Below are 24,120 nucleotides of genomic sequence, written 5' to 3' on the forward strand. Positions count from 1 at the left end.
ACCTTCTGCATACACACACACACACACACAAACACACACACATATATATGTGTGTGTGTGTGTTTGTGTGTGTGTGTGTGTGTGTGTGTGTGTGTGTGTGTGTGTGTGCGGGAGGCCCGGATGGGGGGGGTCCTGTGGCGGATCGGGCCACTCCTTGGGTCAGCCCCCTCGTTACGTGACGGACAGGGAGAGGGGTTAAAAGCCAGACCAAGGGAAGGCGTATCTATTCCCTAGGAGAACTACGCTGTGGGCAGGAGCTCACAGCCTAATAAAGAATCTCACAAAACACTGCCTGGCGTCTTGCCTTTCTCTGGCCTCCGCCAGGCCACTACACGGGTATAATATAATTAATATAGGTTTTTATCAGCAGAAAGTACCCATCTATACTAAATGAAGAATGGGTTGATATTAGCTACTGAAGGGATCCTTTTTCTTTCATTATATCTGGTTGATTTGGACCTATGCCAAAAAAAATACAAACATATTCAAATATACAGGTGGGAGCATAGTGATGGATAAACGGCAGAAAGAAAGCACCTGCTCCAGGGGAATAGACCCACTTTGGGTTCTTTGCCATCAATGCCAAGGAGATATCATCAAGAACAGTTTGCAGATCATCACATGATTTCTCCTGCCATTTAGCTTGTTTGACTTTGAATGAACTTATATAGCTTTCACCATAATCTTTTCTCACTTCTGGAGAGAGATACTGCATCAGATTCTTTTGCTGGTTGTCCAATTGGTCAGTGGTGCCAAAGATACCTATGGAGATTATGAATAATGAAGGATTCAGATAGTACATCATCCGTGGCATCTTATATAGAATGCATTGGCCAATCAATGGAGCTACATAAATTATTGAATAACTCAAATTATTTTTTCCTAGATTTTAAGGAACAAAAACTTCCCTCATCATATAGAGTCATAGTCATACAGCATGAAACGGGTCCATCAGCCAAACTAGCCCACACCAACAAAGATATCCCATCTACGCCAGTATCAGATGGACTTCTGTTCACTAGGTTAATTCCCGGAATGGCGGGACTGTCATTGGTTGAAAGACTGGAGCAACTAGGCTTGTATACACTGGAATTTAGAAGGATGAGAGGGGATCTTATTAAAACATATAAGATTATTAATGGATTGGACATGCTAGAGGCAGGAAATATGTTCCCAATGTTGGGTGTCCAGAACCAGGGGCCACAGTTTAAGAATAAGGGGTAGGCCATTTAGAACGGAGATGAGGAAAACTCGGAGAGTTGTAAATCTGTGGACTTCTCTGCCTCAGAAGGCAGTGGAGGCCAATTCTCTGGATGCTTTCAAGAGAGTTAGATAGAGCTCTTAATGATAACGGAGTCAGGGGGTATGGGGAGACGGCAGGAATGGGGTACTGATTGTGAATGATCAGCCATGATCACATTGGTGGTGCTGGCTCGAAGGGCCAAATGGCCTACTCCTGCACCTATTGTCTATTAAAATCATTTGCAATAAATTTTTAATGTAATTTAAAACAAAAAATCCTGAATAACCAATGGGTGAATTTCTATGAAACAGAAAATTAATCAGAATCTACCTTGCCTTAAATCTATGTTAGTACTAACCTGTTTTGAAACCACTCGGCTGAATGACGGCCACCTTAACTCCCCAGATGGCAAGTTCATATCTCAAAACATTGGAAAACATGCGGAGAGCAGCCTTTGAGGCACCATACGCCCCACAGCCCAATAGTGGGGTGACTCCTGTGTGGAGATAAATCACAAAATGCTTGAACAAAGCCCTGACATTATCACATCTTGGCCTGGCTTTCTCAGAGATATAATTTCACCATTATTTTCCACACAATACTGGATTAGGTTCAAAGTATAAAGTAGGTTTAGATATTTACATATGTGTATAAATATATGGATATATATTTTTATATTCACTAATGTCAAAAATTAGAAAGAAATTGCCAAAAGTATAAAACAACTATTAAGGTCACAAAAATCTGAATTTCAGAAACTGAGTACACTATTTGGAAACCCATATCTCTGATTTGCAGGAAGTTTATCTGGATGGGAAGTAACAATGATCTAAAAACTGTTCCGAACAGGCGGCATTTTCACAATGGAAAATAAATTGCTGAAAAAACTCAGCTGGTCCAGCAAAACTTGTGGAGTCAAAGAGACGGTAAAGGTTTTGCGATGTGACCCGGCATTGGGACACTTGCCTACTACATTTTAATGTAAGTCTGAAGAAGGGTCTTGACCCAAAATGTCACCCATTCATTCTCTCCAGAGATGCTGCCTGTTCCTCTGAATTACTCCAGCTTTTTGTGTCTATCTACATTTCAATGTAGATTGGGATAGAAGATAAAAACACTCAACAGACCCATCACAGGCAATGGTTTGGTCACTACAGCATGGCGAATCTTTGTGGAAATGGAGCGATCTGTGAAGAAGGATCGCTTATCTAAAATATTGACTTGACTATTCCTCTTTCCACATTTGATGATTAACCCACTCAGCTTTTCCAGCATTTTCAATATTCTGTTTCTATTTTCTTATCCCACATGCATAAATCTAGTGTGTAGAAAGGAGCTGGTTTACACCGAAGATAGACACAAAATGCTGGAGTGGCTCAGCGGGACAGGCAGCATTTCTGGATAGAAGGAATGGGTGACGTTTGGGTCGAGACCCTTCTTCAGACTGAAGTCTGAAGCATTTTGCATAAATCTAATCTGCTGTGCACATGGTACGACTTTACCATAAACAATTTATCACACAGGCCGAGATGCATAATGTGCTGATAACAATCTCTATTGAGCCATTTTGTTTCCTTCTATCAGACATTCCCCTTGATTCTGCACAACTGCAATCTTCGCTCTTACTGAAAAATGACTTGCAGCTCTCTCGTTCCCCCAATCTGATGAAGGATCTCAGACCTGAAATATTGACTGTTCTTCTTTCTTCAAAATTTGCCCGACTTACGATACGATAGAACTTTATTTATTCCAGAAGGGAGGGAAATTGATCTGCCAACGGTCATAAAAACACAAAATACATGAAACGTGAAATTAAAGCGAAGAGTGGAAGGGCTTGGGGGATGTGCGAAGATTTGGGGAGGGAGTCAGTCTCAGTCTACCCCACGACAGAAGGGGAGGAGTTGTAAAGTTTGATAGCCACAGGGAAGAAGGATGAGTATTTCCACCTCTTTCTGTTTTTGCTTAATTTTCTCAGCATCTGCAGTTCCTAAAAATATTTTCATTACGGTGACAGGGACATTTCGGACCCTATATTGTGAATCAAACACAAGGGAGGCACCACCGGGTTAAATGGTGAGGCAGGAATGCTTGAAATTGATGTAGGAAAATAACTGCAGATGCTGGTACAAATCGAAGGTATCACAAAATGCTGGAGTAACTCAGCAGGTCAGGCAGCATCTAGGAGAGAGGGAATGGGTGACGTTTCGGGTCGAGACCCTTCTTCAGACTGATGTCAGTGGGGCGGGACAAAAAAAGCTGACTGACGTCAAGGGGGCGGGACATTCATCCTCGCTACACATGCAGATGTAAATTCCATGCAAATTGAGAATCATTTACATTTGAACAAGTCTGTTATTCAAAACACATCTTTGCAGCTTCTCTTAATGTTTCTAAAGGAGATGGCCATCATCAATAGAACTATTCTAATGTGAAACAAATTTATTTGACATTCATTGACAAGCCCCAATGTACTTACAAAAAAAAGCTATTGATGCTGCATTCTCTGAATTCTTTATAGCTAAAATGAATGTACTGAAAGAGGTGGGTGGGATCAGGGGAAATCAATACCTTTTAAACAGTCTTTCATGTTCATATTGCTTGTGACACATTTGATGAATTGATGTGTCAAATTATCCAATGCAAAATGTACATGTGGACTATCTACCAAATATTACATTGAAGCTTTTCAACATTTAAAAATATTTGAAGTTTAAAGAAAGTTTAAAGAAAGACAAGTGAAGGGCTATTTATTTCATTTAGTTTAGTGTAGGTTTCCAGAATGGAAACAGGCCCTTCGGCCCACTGAGTCTGTGCCGAACATTGATCATTCATTCATACCAGTTCTATGTAATCCTATTTTCCCACTTCCAACACACTGGGGGCAATTTGCAGAGGCAATTAACCTACAAACACATGTCTTTTGGATGTGGGAGGCACCTGGAGGAAATCCACAAGGTCATAGTGCAAATTCCACACAGACAGCACCTGAGGTCAGGATCAAACCCAGGTCTTTGGTGCTGTGAGGCAGCAGCTCGACCAGCTGCACCAGTGTGCCACCCAGACGGGAGCACGAATGGTGATCGACTTGTTGGCTCTGAGGTGAAATAGGACCAAATGGTAAAGTGTGTAGTTCATCATGCATAACTCATTGATGGTGCGATGGATAACTGCAAACTGGGGTATAAGGCTTCCTTGACACCAGGATCAGCAAAAAATATCCTTGACTGAGTGTTGCAGTGTGCACCAGAAAACCTTACAGGCTCAAGCAATCAGCATTATACAGCTTACCATTTTATGCAAATAGCATAGCACATTATACCGTCAATCAATGCACCTGAACTTCATTTGTGATGTCTCATATTTCTTATCACCATGAGAAACACATCATAATTGCCTCCATCCTGAGAAGCTGAAATCAACTGGATTTACTATTTTTTCTCCTTCCCCAGTTGAGGGAACCCATTAATTGTATGGTTGTAATCATATCAAAAACCGGAATCAAAGTTCGATGCACACACTTAATTAATCATTGTAATTTAGCAAACTACAAGGCTTTGCCAAGCATTATGCCAATCAAAATAGGTCTTACATATATACAAACTTCACATTTATTAAGAACATGCATTGACATCTAAACAATATTGCTTTTCAATGAACTGTACTAGCATTAGCTTACCGTGGGGAGAAGCACAGCAAACAACGAATACTGGGTGGATCGTGTGTCTTGAGTTCATGGTGTAGTTTAGTTTAATTTAGTTCAGAGATACAGAGCGGAAACAGGCTCTTCAGCCCATTGAGTCTGCACTGACCCCCACATATTATCCTCCATACACTAGGGACAATTTTACATTTATACCAAGTCAATTAACCTACAAACTTGCACATCTTTGGAGAATGTGAGGAAACCGAAGATCTCGGAGTCAACCCCTAAAAAATAATGAAGTTGGCCCACACCTGCAAGGCTTGTGATGTTAACGAGCCTGCCTTTGGCTTGGCGAAGTAGTGGAAGGAATATTTTGGTGAGTTCCACAGCCCCAAAGAAGTTCACCTCCATGCAGTGTTTGTAAATATTCATAGGGAGAAGTTCTGCATCGGCAACAATTCCCAGCACGCCCGCATTGTTCACGATGCCCCAAAGTCCTGAAAATAAAGGAGCACGCTTCAGAAAACAAAATAGCCTTGCAACAGCTTTATCTGGAACATGGAACACAAAACATAGAAAAGTACAGCACAAAAGTGGCGGCACAGTGGCGCAGTGGTAGATTTGTTCCCTTACAGCACCAGAGACCTGGGTTCGAGTGCTACGAGTGCTGTCTGTATGGAGTTTGTACGTTCTCTCTGTGACCCGTGTAGGTTTTCTCCGTGTGCTCTGGTTTCCTTTCACATATCCAAAGATGTACAGGTTTGTAGATTAATGTGTAGGAAGGAACTGCAGATGCTGGTTTAAACCAAAGATAGACACAATAAGTTAGAGTAACTCAGTGGGTCAGGCAGCATCTCTGGAGAAAAGGAATAGGTTAGGTTTCGGGTCGAAACCTATTCCTTTTCTCCAGAGATGCTGTCTGACCTGCTGACTTACTCCAGTTTTATGTATCTATCTCAGGTTTGTAGGTTAATTGGCTTTATTAAAATTGTAAATTGTCCGTAGCATGTGTAGGATAGTGTTAGTGTGCGGGTATTGCAGGACGGCGCAGTCTCAATAGGCCGAAGGATCTGTATCCGTACTCTAAACTAAACCACAGCGCAAGAACAGGTCCTTTGGTCCACAATGAAAGGTTGACCATGATGTCAAGTTAAACTAATCTCCTTCATCGGCACGTGATCCATATCCCTCCATGTCCCTGTCTAAAGGCCATTGAAACGCTCATATCTCTGCCTCACCTCGACCCCTGGCAGCATGTTCCAGGCACCCACCAACCTTTGCGTAAATAAACTTGCCATGTACATAAACTTTGCTCTTTTCACCTTAAATCTATGTCCTCTTGTCTTTGACATTTCCACCCTTTAAGAAAGGTTCTGGCTCTTTATCCTATCCATGCCTCTTATAATTTTATAGCAGTGCATCAAAGGAACTGGAGAATAAACTCACAGTTAAAAAAAAATAAAAATCATGAACTGAAAGTGATATGGAAAAAGAACATAGAACCAGTTTAAGTTTATAAGACAGAATGTTGCCAATCACCCTTATGTCCTTAGTTTAGTTTAGTTTAATTTAGAGATACAGCATGGAAACAGGCCCTTCGGCCCACCAAGTTCACACCCACCAGCGATCCCTGCACACTAACACTACCCTACAATCATGAGGGACAATTTTTTAATTTTTTTTACACAAAGCCAATTAACCTACAAACCTATACCTCTTTGGAGTGTGGGAAGAAACCGAAGATCTCTGTGAAAACCCTTGCAGGTCACAGGTAGAACATACAAACTACTTACAATTTCTTCAATTAACGAAGGCAAAACTGAGGTAGTTGTTATTGGAGCCAAAGAGGAACGATTAAAAGTCAACACTAAGCTTCAATCGGCAATGTTAAAAACCACGGACAAAGCCAGAAATCTTGGTGTAGTCACGTTAAGACAATTACAAAGTCAGTCTACTATCACCTTAAGAATATATCAAAGGTTAAAGGACATGGCTCAGCAGGATTTGGAAAAACTTGTCCATGCATTTATCTTCAGTAGACTTGACTACTGAAATGCTGTCTTTACAGGTCTCCCTAATAAATCGATTAGACAGCTGCAGCTGATTCACAATGCTGCTGCTCGAGTCCTCACTAAGACCAAGAAAGTGGATTACATCACTCCAGTTCAGAGGTCTTTACACTGGCTTCCAGACTGTCAAAGAATTGATTTCAAAATACTACTGTTGGTTTATAAAGCACTGAATGGTTTAGGGCCAAAATACATTTTTGATCTTCTGCTACATTATGAACCATCCAGACCTCTCAGGTCATCTGGGATAGGTCTGCTTTCTGTCCCCAGAGTCAGAACTAAACATGGAGAAGCAGCGTTTAGTTTTTATGCACCACATATATGGAACAAACTCCCAGAAAACTGCAGGTCCGCTGCAACTCTCAGTTCTTTTAAATCGAGGCTGAAGACTTTTCTGTTTGACGCTGCCTTTTATTAAATCAAATTATTATTCATTTCTTACACTGCACTGTATCTTTAATTCTTGTATTTTATACCTGCCTTATTCTATTTTAGCTTGTTTTTATTTTCTATTCTCTTTAATGACTGTTTTTAATTGCTTTTAACTGTTCTTTAATGTTTTATGTAAAGCACTTTGAATTGCCTTGTTGCTGAAATGTGCAATCTATCTATCTATCTATCATTATAACAAGGGGGTTAAACTTCCCCACATCTCTTTGGACTTTGCAGAAGCAAACCTGGAGAAGTGTCCACAAATCTGGTCTCCTTGTTTGGAAGGGTCTATTTGGGTTTGAATTGTTTAGTTTAAATCAATAAGTTTAAAAAAAAAAAGCCTCCAAGGTACACACATAACAATATTTAATTTTGCTGATAAAAGTAATGAGCTTACAATTAAAATTAATGGTGCTGAATTTATATTTTGGAGTGCTGCTTTACACAGGTACATAATAACAGATAGTTAATTCCTATGACAGTGGGACTCTTGGTAACATGATGTTGGTGGTGGGAAAAAAGTCAGAAGGGTGGAAATTCAATGGAAATAATGAAAAGTGTGTGCAATAAGGTTCAAGAAAATGAAGGGGAAACAAATAAGTGTGAGGCTTTAATAAGTATGTGATCACTGCAGAGTTATCACTTCTGTGATTGCCCACACAAATGGATTTGACAGGTCATCCAGATTGCGTCAGACTTAAAATTAAAGCAATCCAGACTCATCTTCCATTGCTTTTCAGATCTGGATAGAGTGGATGTGGAGTGGATGTTGCCACTAATGGCAGAGTCCAGGACCAGAGGACACAGACTCAGAATAAAAATGATGTACCCATAGAAAGAAGATGAGGAGGAATTTCTTTCGTCACAGGGTGGTGAATCTGTGGGATTAATTTCCACCGATAGCTGTGGAGGCCAAGTCATAAAGCAGATTGACAGTTTCTTCATTAGTACGGGTGTCAAAGGTTATGGGGAGAAGGCAGGAGAATGGTGTTGAGAGGGAAAGATAGATTGATCAGCCATGATTGAATGGCGGAGTAGACTCGATGGGCCAAATGGCCTAACTCTGGTCCTGTGACTTATGAAGCTACAGAGATGTCATTCACAGAAACTGAAAAGAAAGTATGAAGAAGAGGAGGATGCCACTCCTGTGTATCGAAAGCAGCAGCTGAAAATGTGAAAATATTTGGATTAACCAGCAGGTCAGGCTGCCTCTGTGAAGGGAGAAACAGTTAATATTCCAGTTTGTTGGTATATCTGGGTGTTCCACTTTCCTCTCATATCCCAACAACTTGCAGGTTTGTAGATAATTGGCCTTTGTAAATTGCCCCAATGTGTAGGGAGTGGGTGTGAAATTGAGATAACATAGAACTAGCGCGATCAATGGTCAACGTGCTCGATGGGCCGAAGGGCCCGTTTCCATGCTGTCTCTCCAAACTAAACTAAACTGGTGGAGTGCAGAGGGGAAGAGAGATCTTATCCAAAAGAAGCAGCTCATTGAATAATTTTCAGTAATGGAGAAAGCCTCATTTTTAAGTTGGTCACATAAACTTGTAGGATGGAAAATTCTGCCCAGATTGATACCCTGATCTCCTGTCAACTAATGTACAGTAACAAGTTTGAGAAACATGGCAGTCTGACACCACAAGTTTCTGAACTGTCATGTCTTGAGATGGGTGGCAGGTGCTTTTTGGCAATGGATATGAGTTCATAACAAAAAACTATTTAACTGTCAGTATTCTCTGATCAGTCGGACGCAAGTTGCTAACACCTCTGATGTAGTTGACATGATGGGTTTGATTTGCCATATTAATTACTTCAATCACATATACCAGGTTAAATGTTGTACTCCCCGAAGCTATAAATTGATCCAGTCATTTTACAGGTTTTTAAATCAGAAGCCCAGACTTAAATTAACATTGCTAGAATTAAATCTCATTTAGATTCACACTAAAAATGTAAATCTCTTTAATGTACAAAGGAGGAATGGCGCCTAAAGTTATGGACTTCTCATTATGAACTATTCTGCTGAAACCGAATTAACATAATGAGTTGAATAACTAATGCAGAATGAAGTAATGACTCCCATTATTCCAACTCAAATTTGATACCTTTGCAAATGTGATCTTCATGCAATGTTTAGTAAGTTGTGCACTGTGAAGAAACAGTTGCCTGTCGCTACTGGCGTTAAGGACGATGCTATAAATTGGTTATAAAATGTTCTTCGATGTTCAAAAGGAGTGTGTTTTAATACATTTCCACAAGTAAATGGGACAAATTTACTCCTTTTAACACATGACTTTGCACAACCATTTCAGGACACTGTACCAAAAAGCGTGTGGGTGTGGATCAGAGGGGGCGTGATAACAAACAAGAATGATTTAATGAGGGAATCACGCTCGCGTCCTGACCCATGAGAGATAGGTCAATGTGCCGTTCACACGTTGATTTTATGGAATAGGGCCTTTGCTTTGAAAGACATTCTCTATGACAAGCTGCACATATGCAGATGATTGTGCCCTGTGGCTGCTGTAGACCTCAAGCCCTTGTAATCATGGTAGCATCACAGTCCCAGATCGAATGATATATATTTTCTTACGCACACACACACATGTATACACACACACACACACACACACATATATGTATATATATATATATATATATACACACACACACACATATATATGTATATATACACACACACACACACACACAAAGTGTACTACACTACACTACACTGTATATAGTCTGAACCCCAAAACCTAACCCATTCCTTCTCTCCAGAGATGCCGTCTGACCTGCTGAGTTACTCCAGCATTTTGTGTCTATCTTCGGTGTAAGCCAGCATCTCCAGTTCCACCCCACACATGCTCTACATAGTACACCTCGGGCATGTATATAATATCCCAGGGGTGGTAGAGTCATTTTAATTCACTCAATTTTCAATAGTTTTATTTTCAGGATAGGTGTTAATCTTCAGTCTACCACACCTGTACTAATTCCTTGCAAATGTAGTTGTGCCCTGCCCATATTTTGTGACCATGATCCGGATGGAACTGTTAAAAGTACTAATTCAAGATGTGTCAAACGGAGCTGTCAATTAATCACAAATAATTTGACCCGGTCATTATTTTTGATACTTTGTTAAAGTCCATGAATTTTCAAAATACTTATTGTTAAAATAAATAAATATTTTTAAATATTAGAAGATAATTATTACACACTGCTTAACCTGGAAAGCTGCAGGCAGTTATCGTCTGCAAGAGCAGACAATAACAGTAGGCTTTCTCTGGGATTCAAACCTTTTTTCCAAAGGTTGTTTTAATCAAATGTTTCATATGCTTCGACCTTCCATTGTATTAAAGAGTTTGGAAAGAAAAACATGGAACGACAAATTGTCATATGGTAAATTGAATGTGAAATGATTTATTTTCATGAAGCCAAGTTAAAATATAAACTAAAGATAGACACAAGATGCTAGAGTAATTCAGCGGGACAGGCAGCATCTCAGGACAGAAGGAATGGGTGCCTTCTTCAGACTGAAAGTCAGAGGAGAGGGAGACACTGAGATTCAAACTCCTCAGTACTTATGATCTTTTCACATCCAATTTACCATACCACAATTTGTAGTTCCATGTATTTCTTTCCAATCTAATATTTTTAAGTTCCTGAAGGCAAGTGGGCAGTGGGCAGCACAGTGGTGCAGCGGTAGAATTGCTGCTTCACAGCCTTACAGCGCCAGGGCTGGGTTCAATCCTGACTACGGTCCTGCATGGGTTTTCTCCGGGATCACCGATTTCCTCCCATACTCCAAAGAAGTACAGGTTTGTAAGTTAATTCGTTTGGTAAAATTGTCAATTGTCTGTAGAATGTGTAGGATAGTGATAGTGTGCGGGAATCACTAAAGGGCCTGCTTCCACACTGTATCTCTAAACTAAACTAAAGCAAGTGCAAATCTCATGCACATAGAAACTTGGAACAAAGCCTGCATTAAAACTATGGAAATATAGAGAAATGTTGAATTGCAGCCACACAGTGACTTATCAGTGTGGCCAAACCCAGAATATGATTAGAAAATGTATTCATCACTAACCTCCGTTCTTTAGCTGAGCTTTGACATGCTCAAAGGTTCCAGCTATCTGCTCCGAACTTGTAACATTCAGCTGGAGCACGGTGAGCCTCTCTGACCCACACATCTTCAGATCCTGAGCACCAGGGCCATCGTGGTACAGAACTCCAGCAAACACAGTGAAGCCCAGTTTATCGAGGTATTTTGCCAACGCGTGACCAAATCCAGAATCACATCCTGTTTTATGACAGAAACAAGGCATAAGGTGAATTCTACAGGAAGCACAGCTTGTGCACTGGAGACACCAGCCTTTCAGAAAAAAACATACACGAAAAAGATCACTTCAAAGGAAAAGTATCAGGAAAGCGTCCTCTGAGATGAATAACCAAGAGTGTCAGGAATTATGGGGAGATGGCAGGAGAACGGGGTTAGGAGGGAGAGATAGATCAGCCATGATTATAGACACAAAAAGCTGGAGTAACTCAGCAGGACAGGCAGCATCTCTGGAGAGAAGGAATGGGTGACGTTTCGGGTCGAGTCCCTTCAACCCGAAACATCACCCATGCCTTCTCTCCAGAGATGCTGCCTATTCCGCTGAGTTACTCCAGCTTTTGTGTCTATCTTCGGTTTAAACCAGCATCTTACACATTTTGAACAGCCATGTGTGGAATAGACTTGATGGGCCGAATGGCCCAATTCTGCTCTTATCACATGACCTTATGAGTAATTGTGGCATCTGAGTCTTGTTCAGAACATAGATACAATATCCTATATATTTATTTGCAAGGAGGATTTTTTTTGATGAATAATACACAGAAAGAATTTTAATGGGACAAAGGTTAATGTGATATTCCAGCTCCAACCATACCCAATGGCTCTTGTTCAACTCTAGTCTTCATATACATCTTCTGGGCTTTACTGTGAGGTTTAATCCATAAACAGAACTCCACCTGTCCCTACAAAGATAGGTTTAAAGCTTACCTTTAAAGCTTTTTATAAACCTTTAAAAAAATTGCATATGCTGGAAATCTTCGGTAAAAATAGAAAACATTGGCAGTATTCAGTCATTCAAGCTCTGACGAAGGAAAAGAGATATATGGAAATAAAAGCTGATGCATGCTCAACCTGTTTATCTGGGAGACGTAGAGTCAGAGAATCATACAGCACGGAGACTGGCCTTTTGGCCCAACGCATCCAAACTGACCAAGATGCCCACCTAAACTAGTTTCATTTGCCCATGTTTGATCCATATTCCTCTAAACCTTTCCTATCTACTTACCTGTTCCAATGTCTTTTAAATGTTGTTACTGCATCTTCCTCAACCACTTCCACTGGCAGCTCGTTCCTTATGCGTACTCATCCTCTGTTGGAAAATTAAATCTTTCCCCTCTCACAAACCAATGCCCTCCAGTATTCAATTCCCCAACTCTGAGAAATAGACATAACCCCATCTGTGCCCCTTATGATTTTATACACTGCTAGAAGATCATCCCTCCAATGCTGAAAGAAACAAAGTCCTGCCCACTCTCGCTAGAACTCAATTTTTCATTTCATTTTTTTTCATTTCATTTTATTTTATCTCGTACATGTTAAAAGACATCAATTAAAAAACAAAATAAACAAAAAAACAGAAGAAATACAAAGAATTTCATCCATTACTTAACGTCTTTACATGTGCGAAAAGGAGTAGGAAGAAGTGTGAACTTATTTAATCCTACCCCCATTCCCTAATCAATATTTATCAAGTATTATCTATAATAACTAATACCTAAAATACATATATAACTACATATATACTCACTCACCCCTACAACCATATGAATATACCTATTTACACAATAATGTCTATATTAACTACATCTGATATATATACATACATTAGGCCAATCATATATATACATATACCCGACCATTTACATACAAAATATAAATACAAATATAGTCACCCACCCGTACAATCCCTCGAATCCCAGCAACATCCTTGTAAATCCTTTCTGCATTAATTCCAGCTTCATGGCATTTTTCCTAAAGCTCATCACACACTCCAAGTGTGGCCTCACTAACGCCTTGTACAACTGTAACATAACATAACATCACAACTTCTATACTGTATTCAGTGCCCTTACAGATGAGCGCCAGCATGCTGAGAGATTTTTCATCACACACTCGGTGTACGTGTGAAGTCACTTTCAAGGCAACTAGGTCCCTCTGCACTCAACCCTTGAGTACAATCTTTCCCCTGGCACTGTTGGAAATATCTAAGATTACAGATATAAGAAAGTAACACTGTGACTTTCAATGTTCCGAGCTAGTTACTACTTTAACCACTGCTGCATGGAACCTGTGGAACTGACCACTAAAAATAGAAATCAATAACAGCCCCATGGTGTTAAAACAGCATTGCTGGTCACCGTAGAGCTGTAAATGAAAGTCACATAAAGAATGTGAATTTCAATTGCAAGGCACCCAGAGTCACTATTGTACAGTTGATGAACGGTGTTTGGCTCAACAGTCATTGTATAACAGAGCTTTATTTGTCGTTCGGTACCGAAGTACCGAACGAAACTACATAGCAGTCATAGAAAAAAAAAGAACACAAGACACATAACCCCAACACAAACGTCCATCACAGTGACTCCAAACACCCCCTCACTGTGATGGAGGCAACAAAACTTCCCCTCTCTTCCCCACGCCCACGGACAGACAGCTCGTCCCCGACCGACCCGCACAGTCCCCGCACCGGGCGCTGAAACGTCTCGTGGCCGAACCGGGCGATGAAAGGCCCGCGACCAAGCCTTGCGCAGCTAAGTCCCGCAGCCGAGCCGCACCGGGCGGTGTTAAGGTCCCGCAGCCGAGCCGCACCAGCGGTGAAAAGTCCCGCAGCCGAGCCGCACCGGGCGGTGTTAAGCCCCGCAGCCGAGCTGCACCGGGCGGTGTTAAGCCCCGCAGCCGAGCTGCACCGGGCGATGTAAAGTCCCGCAGCCGAGTTGCACCGGGCGGTGTTAAGCCCCGCAGCCGAGCTGCACCGGGCGATGTAAGTCCAGCGGCCAAGCCGCACCGGGATGTAAAGTCCAGCGGCCAAGCCGCACCGGGATGTAAAGTCCAGCGGCCGAGCCGCACCGGGGGATGTTAGGCCCCGCAGCCGAGCCGCACCCCGCGCCGTGAGGAAGAGAAAAGTTCCCCACACCCACCCACCCCCCACACACCACCACCCCCTCCCACACATACACAACCAAAAAAATATATATAAAAATCATCCCAACACCGACACTCAACAAAAAAAAGACGGACAGACTGCTAATCAGCCGCTGCCGTTAGGCGCCGCCACGCCGTTACGGGGTGTTATGTTTGGATATGAGAGGTCTGGCAAAATGCCTGAAGGGTTCCGATGAAGGGTCTTTGACCCAAAACGTTAAGACTGTTTCTCTTTGAACAGATGCTGCCTGACCTGCTGCGCATTTTCAGTATTTTACTGTTTTTATTAGTTCAAAGCCCTCTCTTGTTCGGAGAGCAGACGTTACCAACTCTGTGATGCTGCGATTTTAAAGGACTAACAAGCAAAGTACATTGTTTTTCCTCAGGGAGACCTCTGAGCTTCTGCAACCCCTGATCTGATCTTGCCCGGTACTCCTTGATGGCTTTGCTGAGACATTCTCAGCTTCCTGGCCCCAGGATCATTCCAGACAGCTTCTCCGATCTCGGCCACATTTCACCGTTTGCTGCTGAGCACTGCATTGGGGAAGTTACCCAATCTCCCCACTCAATGTGAGGAAAGACAATCTACTTTCCCTTCAGCCCACAGAAGCAGGTACATGGATTTGCCTGCATTCCAGGCTTGTTCAAGTGCAAGCATTCAGACATTCCACTCAGATCCTTGTAGAGATATCTCAGCAACCTATTGCTTGTGATTGAGATACTTTTATTGTCACATGTGACAAGTCACAGTGAGATGCTATGTTTTGCATACCTTGGCATACAAAGTGTCACCACGACAAAGTTCCAAACTACCCTTTTTGCCCCAATAATCTCACCCCTCCCACCCCTTATTAGTTCTCGACGCCCCCCCCCCCCCCCCCCCCTTAGTTCTCTGTGGCCCTCCACTCCACGTCCCCCTTTGTCCTTGGCCTCTGGTCCTGAGCCTCTGGACTGGCTTGGCTGTGGCTCTGGAGAGTCCCCATGTTTCTGATGTCTTACACAGCTTCTCTATCCTGTGCAGGTTCCTCTGAAACCTCTGGGAAGTTTTTCCCATCCTACTACAATCATTGTAGCATACACTCATTCACTCGACAGCACTCCCCCGGAAGAATGTTGTTTTTAAAGTAATCTGTCCCTTAAAACCTGACAGCACTGTGTTGCTTTGAATTGCAACAACTTGCAACACATTCAGAGGGAACACTGGACTGCACGTTACAGTGTCTTCAGCACAACCTAACTACTGGAGATCCAGTAATACAGTACTGTCCTGGGGACCTTACAATTGAAATTCACACTCTTTCACTTACAGCACTAGGGTGACCAGCAAATCTGTTTTAATACCATGAAGAACTTTGGGGCAATTTCTACGCTACAGCATAGCACAAAATATCATTATATTCCAAGCATAAACATGCAATTAGATAAATAATTTGTATTAGTCTGATTGATCTGCATTAAAGAAATAGATTCTTATTTAAGATAAGTTCTTTAAAAAGAGACCACGTTTACGCTCAGCAATTAAGTAGGACCTTCCAGGATATCCTAAAGAACTTGGAACTAATTGACTGCATTTTAATTGTAGTTGTTTCTGTGTGGATAATTTCAGCAATCATAGTGTTGCCTGGGCTTGAGGGCCTGAGTTATAAGGAGGGGCTATGACTTTATTCCTTGAAGCACAGGAGGCTGAGCGGTGATCTTATAAAGGTATATAAGATTAGATAGTGTGGAAGCACAGAGCCTTTTACCCAGAGTAGGGGAATCAACAACCAAAGGACAGAGGCTTAAGGTGAGAAGAGAAAGATTTAATAGGAACTTGAGGGGCAAAATTTGCACACAGATGGAGCTGGGTATATGGAACGAGCTGCCAGAGGAGGAGGTTGAGGCAGGTACTATAAACAATATTCAAAAGACATTTGACGAGTACATTGATAGGAAAGGTTTAGAGGGATATAGGCCAAACGTGGATGGGTAGCACTATTGTAGATGGGGTATCTTGGTCGGGATGGGCAAGTTGGGCCAAAGGGCCTGTTTCCCTGCTGTATGACTATGACTCTAAATAAGGATGATATGGTTCGTATGTACTGACAGCAAAACTAGTCATGATATTTTGTTCCTCTCCCTGCTTCAGGTAAAACACAGAAGTGTCAAGTGTCAAGAAGGAGCAAGTCAACATAACAGCACATTCCACAGTTAAAAGCAGCCACCACTTCTTCAAGTTAGGATGGACTGTTTTATATATTTTTTTGTTCTTTGCCATGGTAAAAAGGCTCCCTGGCTTTCAGCCTTGGAAAAAAAGTCAAGGGAAAAGTTGTCTTATCTTTCCACTCTATAATAATTTAATATCTTGATATGTAGCAACCGCAGATAGAGATGGCCAGTAGGTAGTAGAGAATTTAATGGATATAATTTTCAAAGGAAGCCAAGGGAGCTTGGCTTCTGAGCATCCCAAGGAGTTGTGTGCTCTCTTTTTATCTACTTATTTTATTAAACCTGGCCGCCCTCTTGATATACACTACAAAACACTACCGTTTCGAGTAGCTGCAACTTATCTTTGATTCTAGCTGCACATGTCAGCCCATTTCCTTCATGGAATCACAATGTGAATCGGGGAGGGCATTGGGAAGACCGTGTTCAATGTGAACAGCTTCTTCATGTAATCTTCAAAGACATAGCAAGTCAAGGTCCCAAGGAAAGATAGACGAGGCAGAGGCACTGATGAAATTCACTGTCCTGGAGAATCAACTAATGATTAATCAATCCAGAGATGGTGGGTGAGAGAATGGGGCCAAAGTGGAGATATAAAATTGAGGCAAAATGGACCTTGAGTGTTTTGCAGTCCATTTGTGAAACCAAGAGAAACATAGCAGTGAAAGGATTATCTGGCCTTTTTCCTCAGGAATGCAATACAAATGAGCATCCTCAATTTAGTTTGGCTTAGTTTAGAGATTTTAGTTGAGTTTAGTTTAGAGATACAGCGAGGAAATAGGCCCTTCGGCCCACCGAGTCCGTACCGATCAGCAATCCCCGCTCAGTCACACTATCCTATGCACACTAGGGACAATTTTTATATTTATACCAAGCCAATTAACCTACAAACCTGTACATCTTTGGAGAGCGGAAGGAAACCGAAGATCACGGAAAAGAAAACACACAGGTCACAGGGAGAACGTACAAACTCTGTAAAGACTGCACCCGTAGTTAGTATCAAACCCGGGCCATGAGCACTGTAAGGCAGTAGCACTTCACTAACGTGCCTCCAACAAGATACAATGTGAAAACAGGCCCTTCAACCCACCGAATCCGCACGACCATCGATCACTCGTACACTAATTTCATGTCATCTAATTCTTTGAATCCTACACACTGGGGGCAATTTACAAAAGCTTACAAACCCGCCTCTTTGGAATGTGGGAGGCAACTGGAGCTTCCTAAGAAAATCCACATGGTCACAGGGAGAATATGCAAACTCCGTACAGACAGCATTCATGGTCGCGCTCTATCGCTGCACCACTGTGCCACCTCTACTGCTGCGCCACTGTGCCAATGCACCTATTGTTCCCATTAAAATCATAATTAAGACCCTAGCCACTGCGTAGCAATTTATTGTGGGAATGTGGTCTACTATTTGTTTCAGATACGCACCAAGCAGAAGCCCTTTATGATACCCCTCATCAGTGTGCCAGTCTCATTTTTAGTACTTGTCTACCGTTAGATCGGATGTTCCTGAAGTGGGAACCAGATCCAATACCTTTGGGTTTCCGTTTACCAATCATTGTGTTAGGGATTCTGAGCACATCCATTTACTTGAGCTGAACTATGTCGCTGTCCAAATGAAATAGCTGAAATTTGTACAGCTGAATCAGGTTGTGAACACGTCGTGTTTTGTTGTTTAACTGATATCCCTGCTCAGTAAGTAGCCCCTTGGCAACTTCCATAACTGCGACTTAATCATTAATTTATCATGACAGTTGGCAGCAGTCAACTGAAAATTAAATAACGCAAATTAAACGGTCTCATTAGTAACACTTGCTTTGGTCCCCATCTGTTGAGGAATAGATTCTACACAACCCCTAAAAATGCCATCAGCTCTTTTCACATTTCATCAACTCTTCTCTTGTACCAGCAAAGCCCATCTCCCACCAACAGCCATCTCCCTACCTCCATCCCACCCAATCAGATAGCCAGAGTTTAGCGAATGGTCACATTCATATCTTGCAGACATGTTGTGTCTGAAGAAGGGTCTCGACCCGAAACGTCACCCATTCCTTCTCTCCTGAGATGCTGCCTGACCTGCTGAGTTACTCCAGCATTTTGTGATACCTTCGATTTCAGACATGTTGTAATGGTTACAAGGTTTCAGGAACCCATTTAAGTTCCAAATTTTGGAATTGGACAATGAATGAGAAATCATTACCCTCTCTGGTAGGAACTGGGCAAGCAATGCAATATTTCTCACTATTCAATGGTGCTTTTATTGTCACACGTCCTAAGTGCAAACGCACAGTGAATTTTTTCTCTTACAATCCAGGAGAGTATTGCCACGCCTAAGCACCCCCCCCCCCCCCCCCATTAGCAAATTGTACAGAAATAATGAACTGCTCCCACGCGGAGGATAGAAGGAATGAAAAATCAAGAAAATAGTGGAAAAGAAAGATTTAGGAGGTGTTGGAGGAAGACTTTGCAATCACACTTTAGAGACAATAGACAATAGGTGCAGGAGGAGGCCATTCGGCCCCTCGAGCCAGCACCACCATTCAATGTGATCATGGCTGATCATTCTCAATCAGTACCCCGTTCCTGCCTTCTCCCCATACCCCCTGACTCTGCTATCCTTAAGAGCTCTATCTGTCTCTCCCTCTTGAATGCATTCAGAGACTTGGCCTCCACTGCCCTCTGAGGCAGAGAATTCCAGATTCACAACTCTCTGACTGAAAAAGCTTTTCCTCGTCTCCGTTCTAAATGGCCTTACCCCTTATTCTTAAACCGTGACAGATGGAGCAGAAATATAAAAGACAAGGTGGTTTGAGAAGATGACAGGAATACACAGACATTACAGGGTCTGTGGGGCTGGGAGACAACTCCACGAGTCTCTACTGTCTACTGTCTAGTGTCTACTGCAGAGTGTGGAGTTTAAATCAACAGCTAAATAATGTAAAAGGGAGGAACAAATGTCTGTGCATGTGAGTGATGGCAGAGTGCTCTTGCATCAGGGTTGTGCTCGCCCTTCAGTCGCGCTAACTGCAGGCGCCGGCAGAAAGTTTGTTGCTGCCTGTCCCGCTGAGTTGCTCTAACATTTTGCCCTCCTCTCTTCGGGGTGTCACCCAGCATCGCAGAGCTGGCGGGCTGTCCTGGAGCAAGGGGGAGGGGGGGGGGGGGGGAGGACACGCTTACCTGTGATGAGGATGGCTTTCCCCTGGACGGGCAGCAGCTGGGACACGGGCAGCTGGCTGTAGGCGAGCAGGCAGACCAGGGAGAAGAGGCAGAAGCCGGGGTAGCCGGGCACGGCCACGGAGCAGAGGGGCTGGCTGAGGAGAGGCAGCAGAAGCCGCAGAGCAGCCGCCCATCCCGGCTCCAGCTCCTGCCTCAGCAGCAAGCGAAGCACCGCGCCTCCCAACGCCGCCGCCACCGCACTGTACAGCAGAGGCAAGACCATGCCCTCTACCCGAGGCACTTCACCCCCTTCCCCACCCAACTCCATCTCTCCCTCACTCACTCCTCTGCTCTCCCCTCTCTCTCTCCCTTCACCTTTCCTTCCCTCTCTCTCACTCTCTTCCCCTTTCCTTTTCTCTCTCTCACTCCTTCCCTCTCTCCCTCTTGTCTTACCTCCTCCTTACCCCTTCCCCTTTCCTTTTCCCTCTCCCTCACTCCCTCTCTCCTCTGCTCTCCCCTCTCTCTCTCCCTCTCTCTCACTCCCTTCCCCTTTCCTTTTCTCTCTCTCACTCCTTCCCTCTCTCCCTTCCTCTTGTCTTACCTCCTCCTTACCCCTTCCCTCTTTTCCTTCACCTCCCTCTCTCACCCCTTCCCTCTCTCCCTTCCTTTCGTCTTTCTTTCCTTCCCTCTCTCCGTTTATTTTGCCTTTCCTTCTTTCTCTCTCCTTTCCTCTCACCTTCCTTCCCTCCCTCTCCCCTTCGCTCTTCCTGCCCCCCTCCCCTTTCTTTCCCCGCTCTCTATTACCCCCTTCTCTTCTCTCCCTTTGTCTCTGCTTCTCTCTCTCTCTCTCTCTCTCTCTCTCTCTCTCTCTCTCTCTCTCTCTCTCTCTCTTCCTTCCTTCCCCCTTCCCCGGCCCCTCTCCCTCCCACCGTTATCCTTCCCCTCTCCGCAGACCCCGTCAGTCAGAAGTGCTCTCAGTCCCGACAACTACCCTCAGCAGCAACCCCTCTCCTCCTCCCCACTCTCTTGTCACCGCCTGTTACTTCTCCCAAATCGCTGGTTGCACCCGTGGGGTGGGAAATACCAGAGACAAAAACACACGCCCAGAGAGAAAATGTTAATTAACTCTCCTGGTCTGCGAATAGCTCCACGTTATCACTGTGACTGAAGCCATGTGAGAAGGACAAACACGTGAGGAACACACTCAACTTTGTGTCTCCGGGACAGTGTGGCCTTTCTGGTGATAGGGCCAAGGATAACTACACAGGAGTCACAGGGGCTTTAAGTCCAACACCATCGGGGGCAGCTACTCTCCTGTAACTAATGGGTTCTTGAAACATCCTACACAACCCCAATCCTTGGGGGAAGACGAGGGACAACCATGGACTAGTTTTCTTATTGTGTTTGGGACTAATGTTTTGTTTTCAACGGTCCATTTGCGTTTAACCTTGTAGAATTTAGGTGTAATGTATGCATAATTTATGTTGTGTGTGTTGTGTGTGTCTATGTACATGTGATGCTGTTGCAAGCAAGATTTCTATTTTACCTGTCTACTAAACGCTCATCCCTTTATTGGGTATCTTTGTGCAGTGGATGGCTCGATGGCAATCATGTATTGGCTTTCCACTGGCTGGTTAGCATGCAACGGAAGCTTTTTACTGTACCTCGGTAGATGTGACAAGAAACTAAACAAATTAACTGACTTCGCCATACTTGTGCTTGTGACAATAAACTCGACTTAACTTCACTGAAGCGACAGAGGTGTTGAAAAGAGGCAGTGAAGAATGAGGCTATGTTCCACTTTGATTCAATTCAATGACACATTACTGTCACATGTACCTAGGTACAGTGAGATTCTTTGTTTTTGCTCACATTCTGGTAAAATCATACAGCAGGCTGACCTAGGCAGTACCCGCTGCATAGGTAGAAAGTGGAATAACACCCCGCAAAGGATTGGGATGGAGTCGGAAAGCAACAGGAGACAGAAAACATTGGTGTTTTTTGTCCCATGGGCTTTAGAATAGTGGTTGTAAAGTCGGGCAGAGAATACGTAAAGACATTAGATGCATGTGTAACAGGAGTAATAATATCACGGGATCTACCCTCGCATAGACTAGACAAATGTAATTAGTGCTAACAATCCAAATAGATATGCAAGAACTGCAGGGGCATGGATAATGTGCAAGCAAATTAGATTCGTTTAGCTTTGCATCGTGTTCGGCACCGACAGTGTGGGCCAAAGTGCCTGTTCCAATGCTGCACTTTTCTATGTTCTATGCTCTATGTAATGATGAGGGCGGCACGGTAGCGCAGCGGTAGAGTTGCTGCTTTACAGCGAATGCAGCGCCGGAGACTCGGTTCGATCCTGACTACGGGTGCTGTACTGTAAGGAGTTTGTACGTTCTCCCCGTGACCTGCGTGGGTTTTCTCCGAGATCTTCGGTTTCCTCCCACACTCCAAAGACGTACAGGTATGTAGGTTAATTGGCTGGGTAAATGTAAAAATTGTCCCTAGTGGGTGTAGGATAGTGTTAATGTGCGGGGATCGCTGGGCGGCACGGACTTTGTGGGCCGAAAAGGCCTGTTTCCGGCTGTATATGATATGATATGATATCTCCTGGATTGCACATGTGATGGATTTCTAGATCAGTATTTTGAGGAACCAATTAAGGTCCAGGCAAGTTTAGATATTTTACTGGATAGCAGAGAAGGGTTAATTAATAATGTTGTTGGTCAAAGGAAAAGTGACAATTTTATATTAAGTTCAATCTGAAGTTAGATGTTCGATATGAACTAAGGAAACTGTGAATGAATGCGAGCTAGTTTGGCAATGGGATTATGGAAACTACCTCAAAGATTATTGATTGAATATTTTGATTGAAAGATACAGCATGGAAACAAGCCCTTTGGCTCACCGAGTACACGCAAACCTTTGATCACCATTTTCCATTAGTTTCTAAGTTATCCAACTTTCTCATCCACTCCCTGCCCACTAGGGTTGATTTTACAGAGTACAATTAACCTACAAACACCCACGTTTTTGGGATGTGGGAAGAAACCGGTGCACCTGGAGGAAACCCACGCGGCCACAGGGAGAACATGTAAATTCCACACGGGCTACACTCAATGTCTTTATGATGGTAGATAGACAATTAAAGAAATAGTACAAGATTTAAAGCATATTTAAACTTAAAAGCACAATGTGAAATGTGGGCCAACCATGGATTACAGGAGAAATTAAAGATCGTATTAAATGCAAGGAAAATCTTTATAAAGTTGCCAGAAGAAACAGTAAACCTGAGCATTGGGAATGCTTTAGAATTCAGCAAAGGGACCCCAAGAAACTAATTTTAAAAAGTGGTATAAAATAGAAAAGACTAGCAAAAGGCATTATTTGTCGAGGCAGGAGAAGTTAGAATGAATGAGCAAAGGAATCAAACTTTGTGTCTACATTCGTGGAAGGAGACACAAAAAATCCTCCAGAAATACTAGAGAACTAAGAGTCCTCTACAGATGATCAAGATGGGTAAGGGAACTAGAGGTAATATTTCCAAGTTTATTGATGCCACAAAATTAAATGGAAATGTGAAAGATGTGGAGGATGGAAAGAGGCTGCATGGGAATACACTAAAGACATGGCGATGGCTGATCATGGAGATAAGAGCTTCTTCTGCACACCGCATCCACGCCAACCATTGAAGCACCCATCAACACATAAAGATAAATGGTGATGACTTTTCAAAGGTGAGAGATTGACAAAAGTTCTTCAAAAGGGCTTGGGTGTACTTTCTTCACAAGTCTCTGAAAGATAACACGGAGTTGCAGCAGACATTTAGAAAGGCAAACGATCTTTATTGCAAGAGAATTTGTGAACAAGAGTAAAGGTGTTCACTCTCATCAGGGTTGGAGTGATTGCCTTCTGACATTCCACCCATATTTCTTCTGTACGTTCTCTCTCTCTTGGCTTGGTCTGCCTGGCATCAAGGTTGTGGAACTTGGTGTTTAGGTTTATTTTTGTCAATGCCCAAACAAATCAGATATCCCATACACAGATACTATCATTTCAAACATGTATAATAGATCGAGCAACGGTGAAGATA

The 24,120-nt window shown here is 42.9% G+C and overlaps 1 protein-coding gene across 1 annotated transcript; it reads right to left on the reverse strand.

The window, feature by feature from the left end:
* Positions 1-340: 340 nt before the first annotated feature.
* Positions 341-20,349, reverse strand: hsd17b2 (hydroxysteroid (17-beta) dehydrogenase 2). The gene is made up of 5 exons (XM_078401771.1): positions 20,043-20,349; positions 11,481-11,693; positions 5,198-5,383; positions 1,602-1,739; positions 341-762 (listed from the first exon to the last, which is right to left on the reverse strand). Exons 1-5 carry the CDS (start codon positions 20,347-20,349, stop codon positions 413-415), a joined length of 1,194 nt encoding a protein of 397 aa, XP_078257897.1. The 3' UTR covers positions 341-412.
* Between the last annotated feature and the right edge of the window lie 3,771 nt (positions 20,350-24,120).

This window comes from Rhinoraja longicauda, chromosome 6, assembly GCF_053455715.1.
Source record: "Rhinoraja longicauda isolate Sanriku21f chromosome 6, sRhiLon1.1, whole genome shotgun sequence".
NCBI lineage: Eukaryota > Metazoa > Chordata > Chondrichthyes > Rajiformes > Arhynchobatidae > Rhinoraja > Rhinoraja longicauda.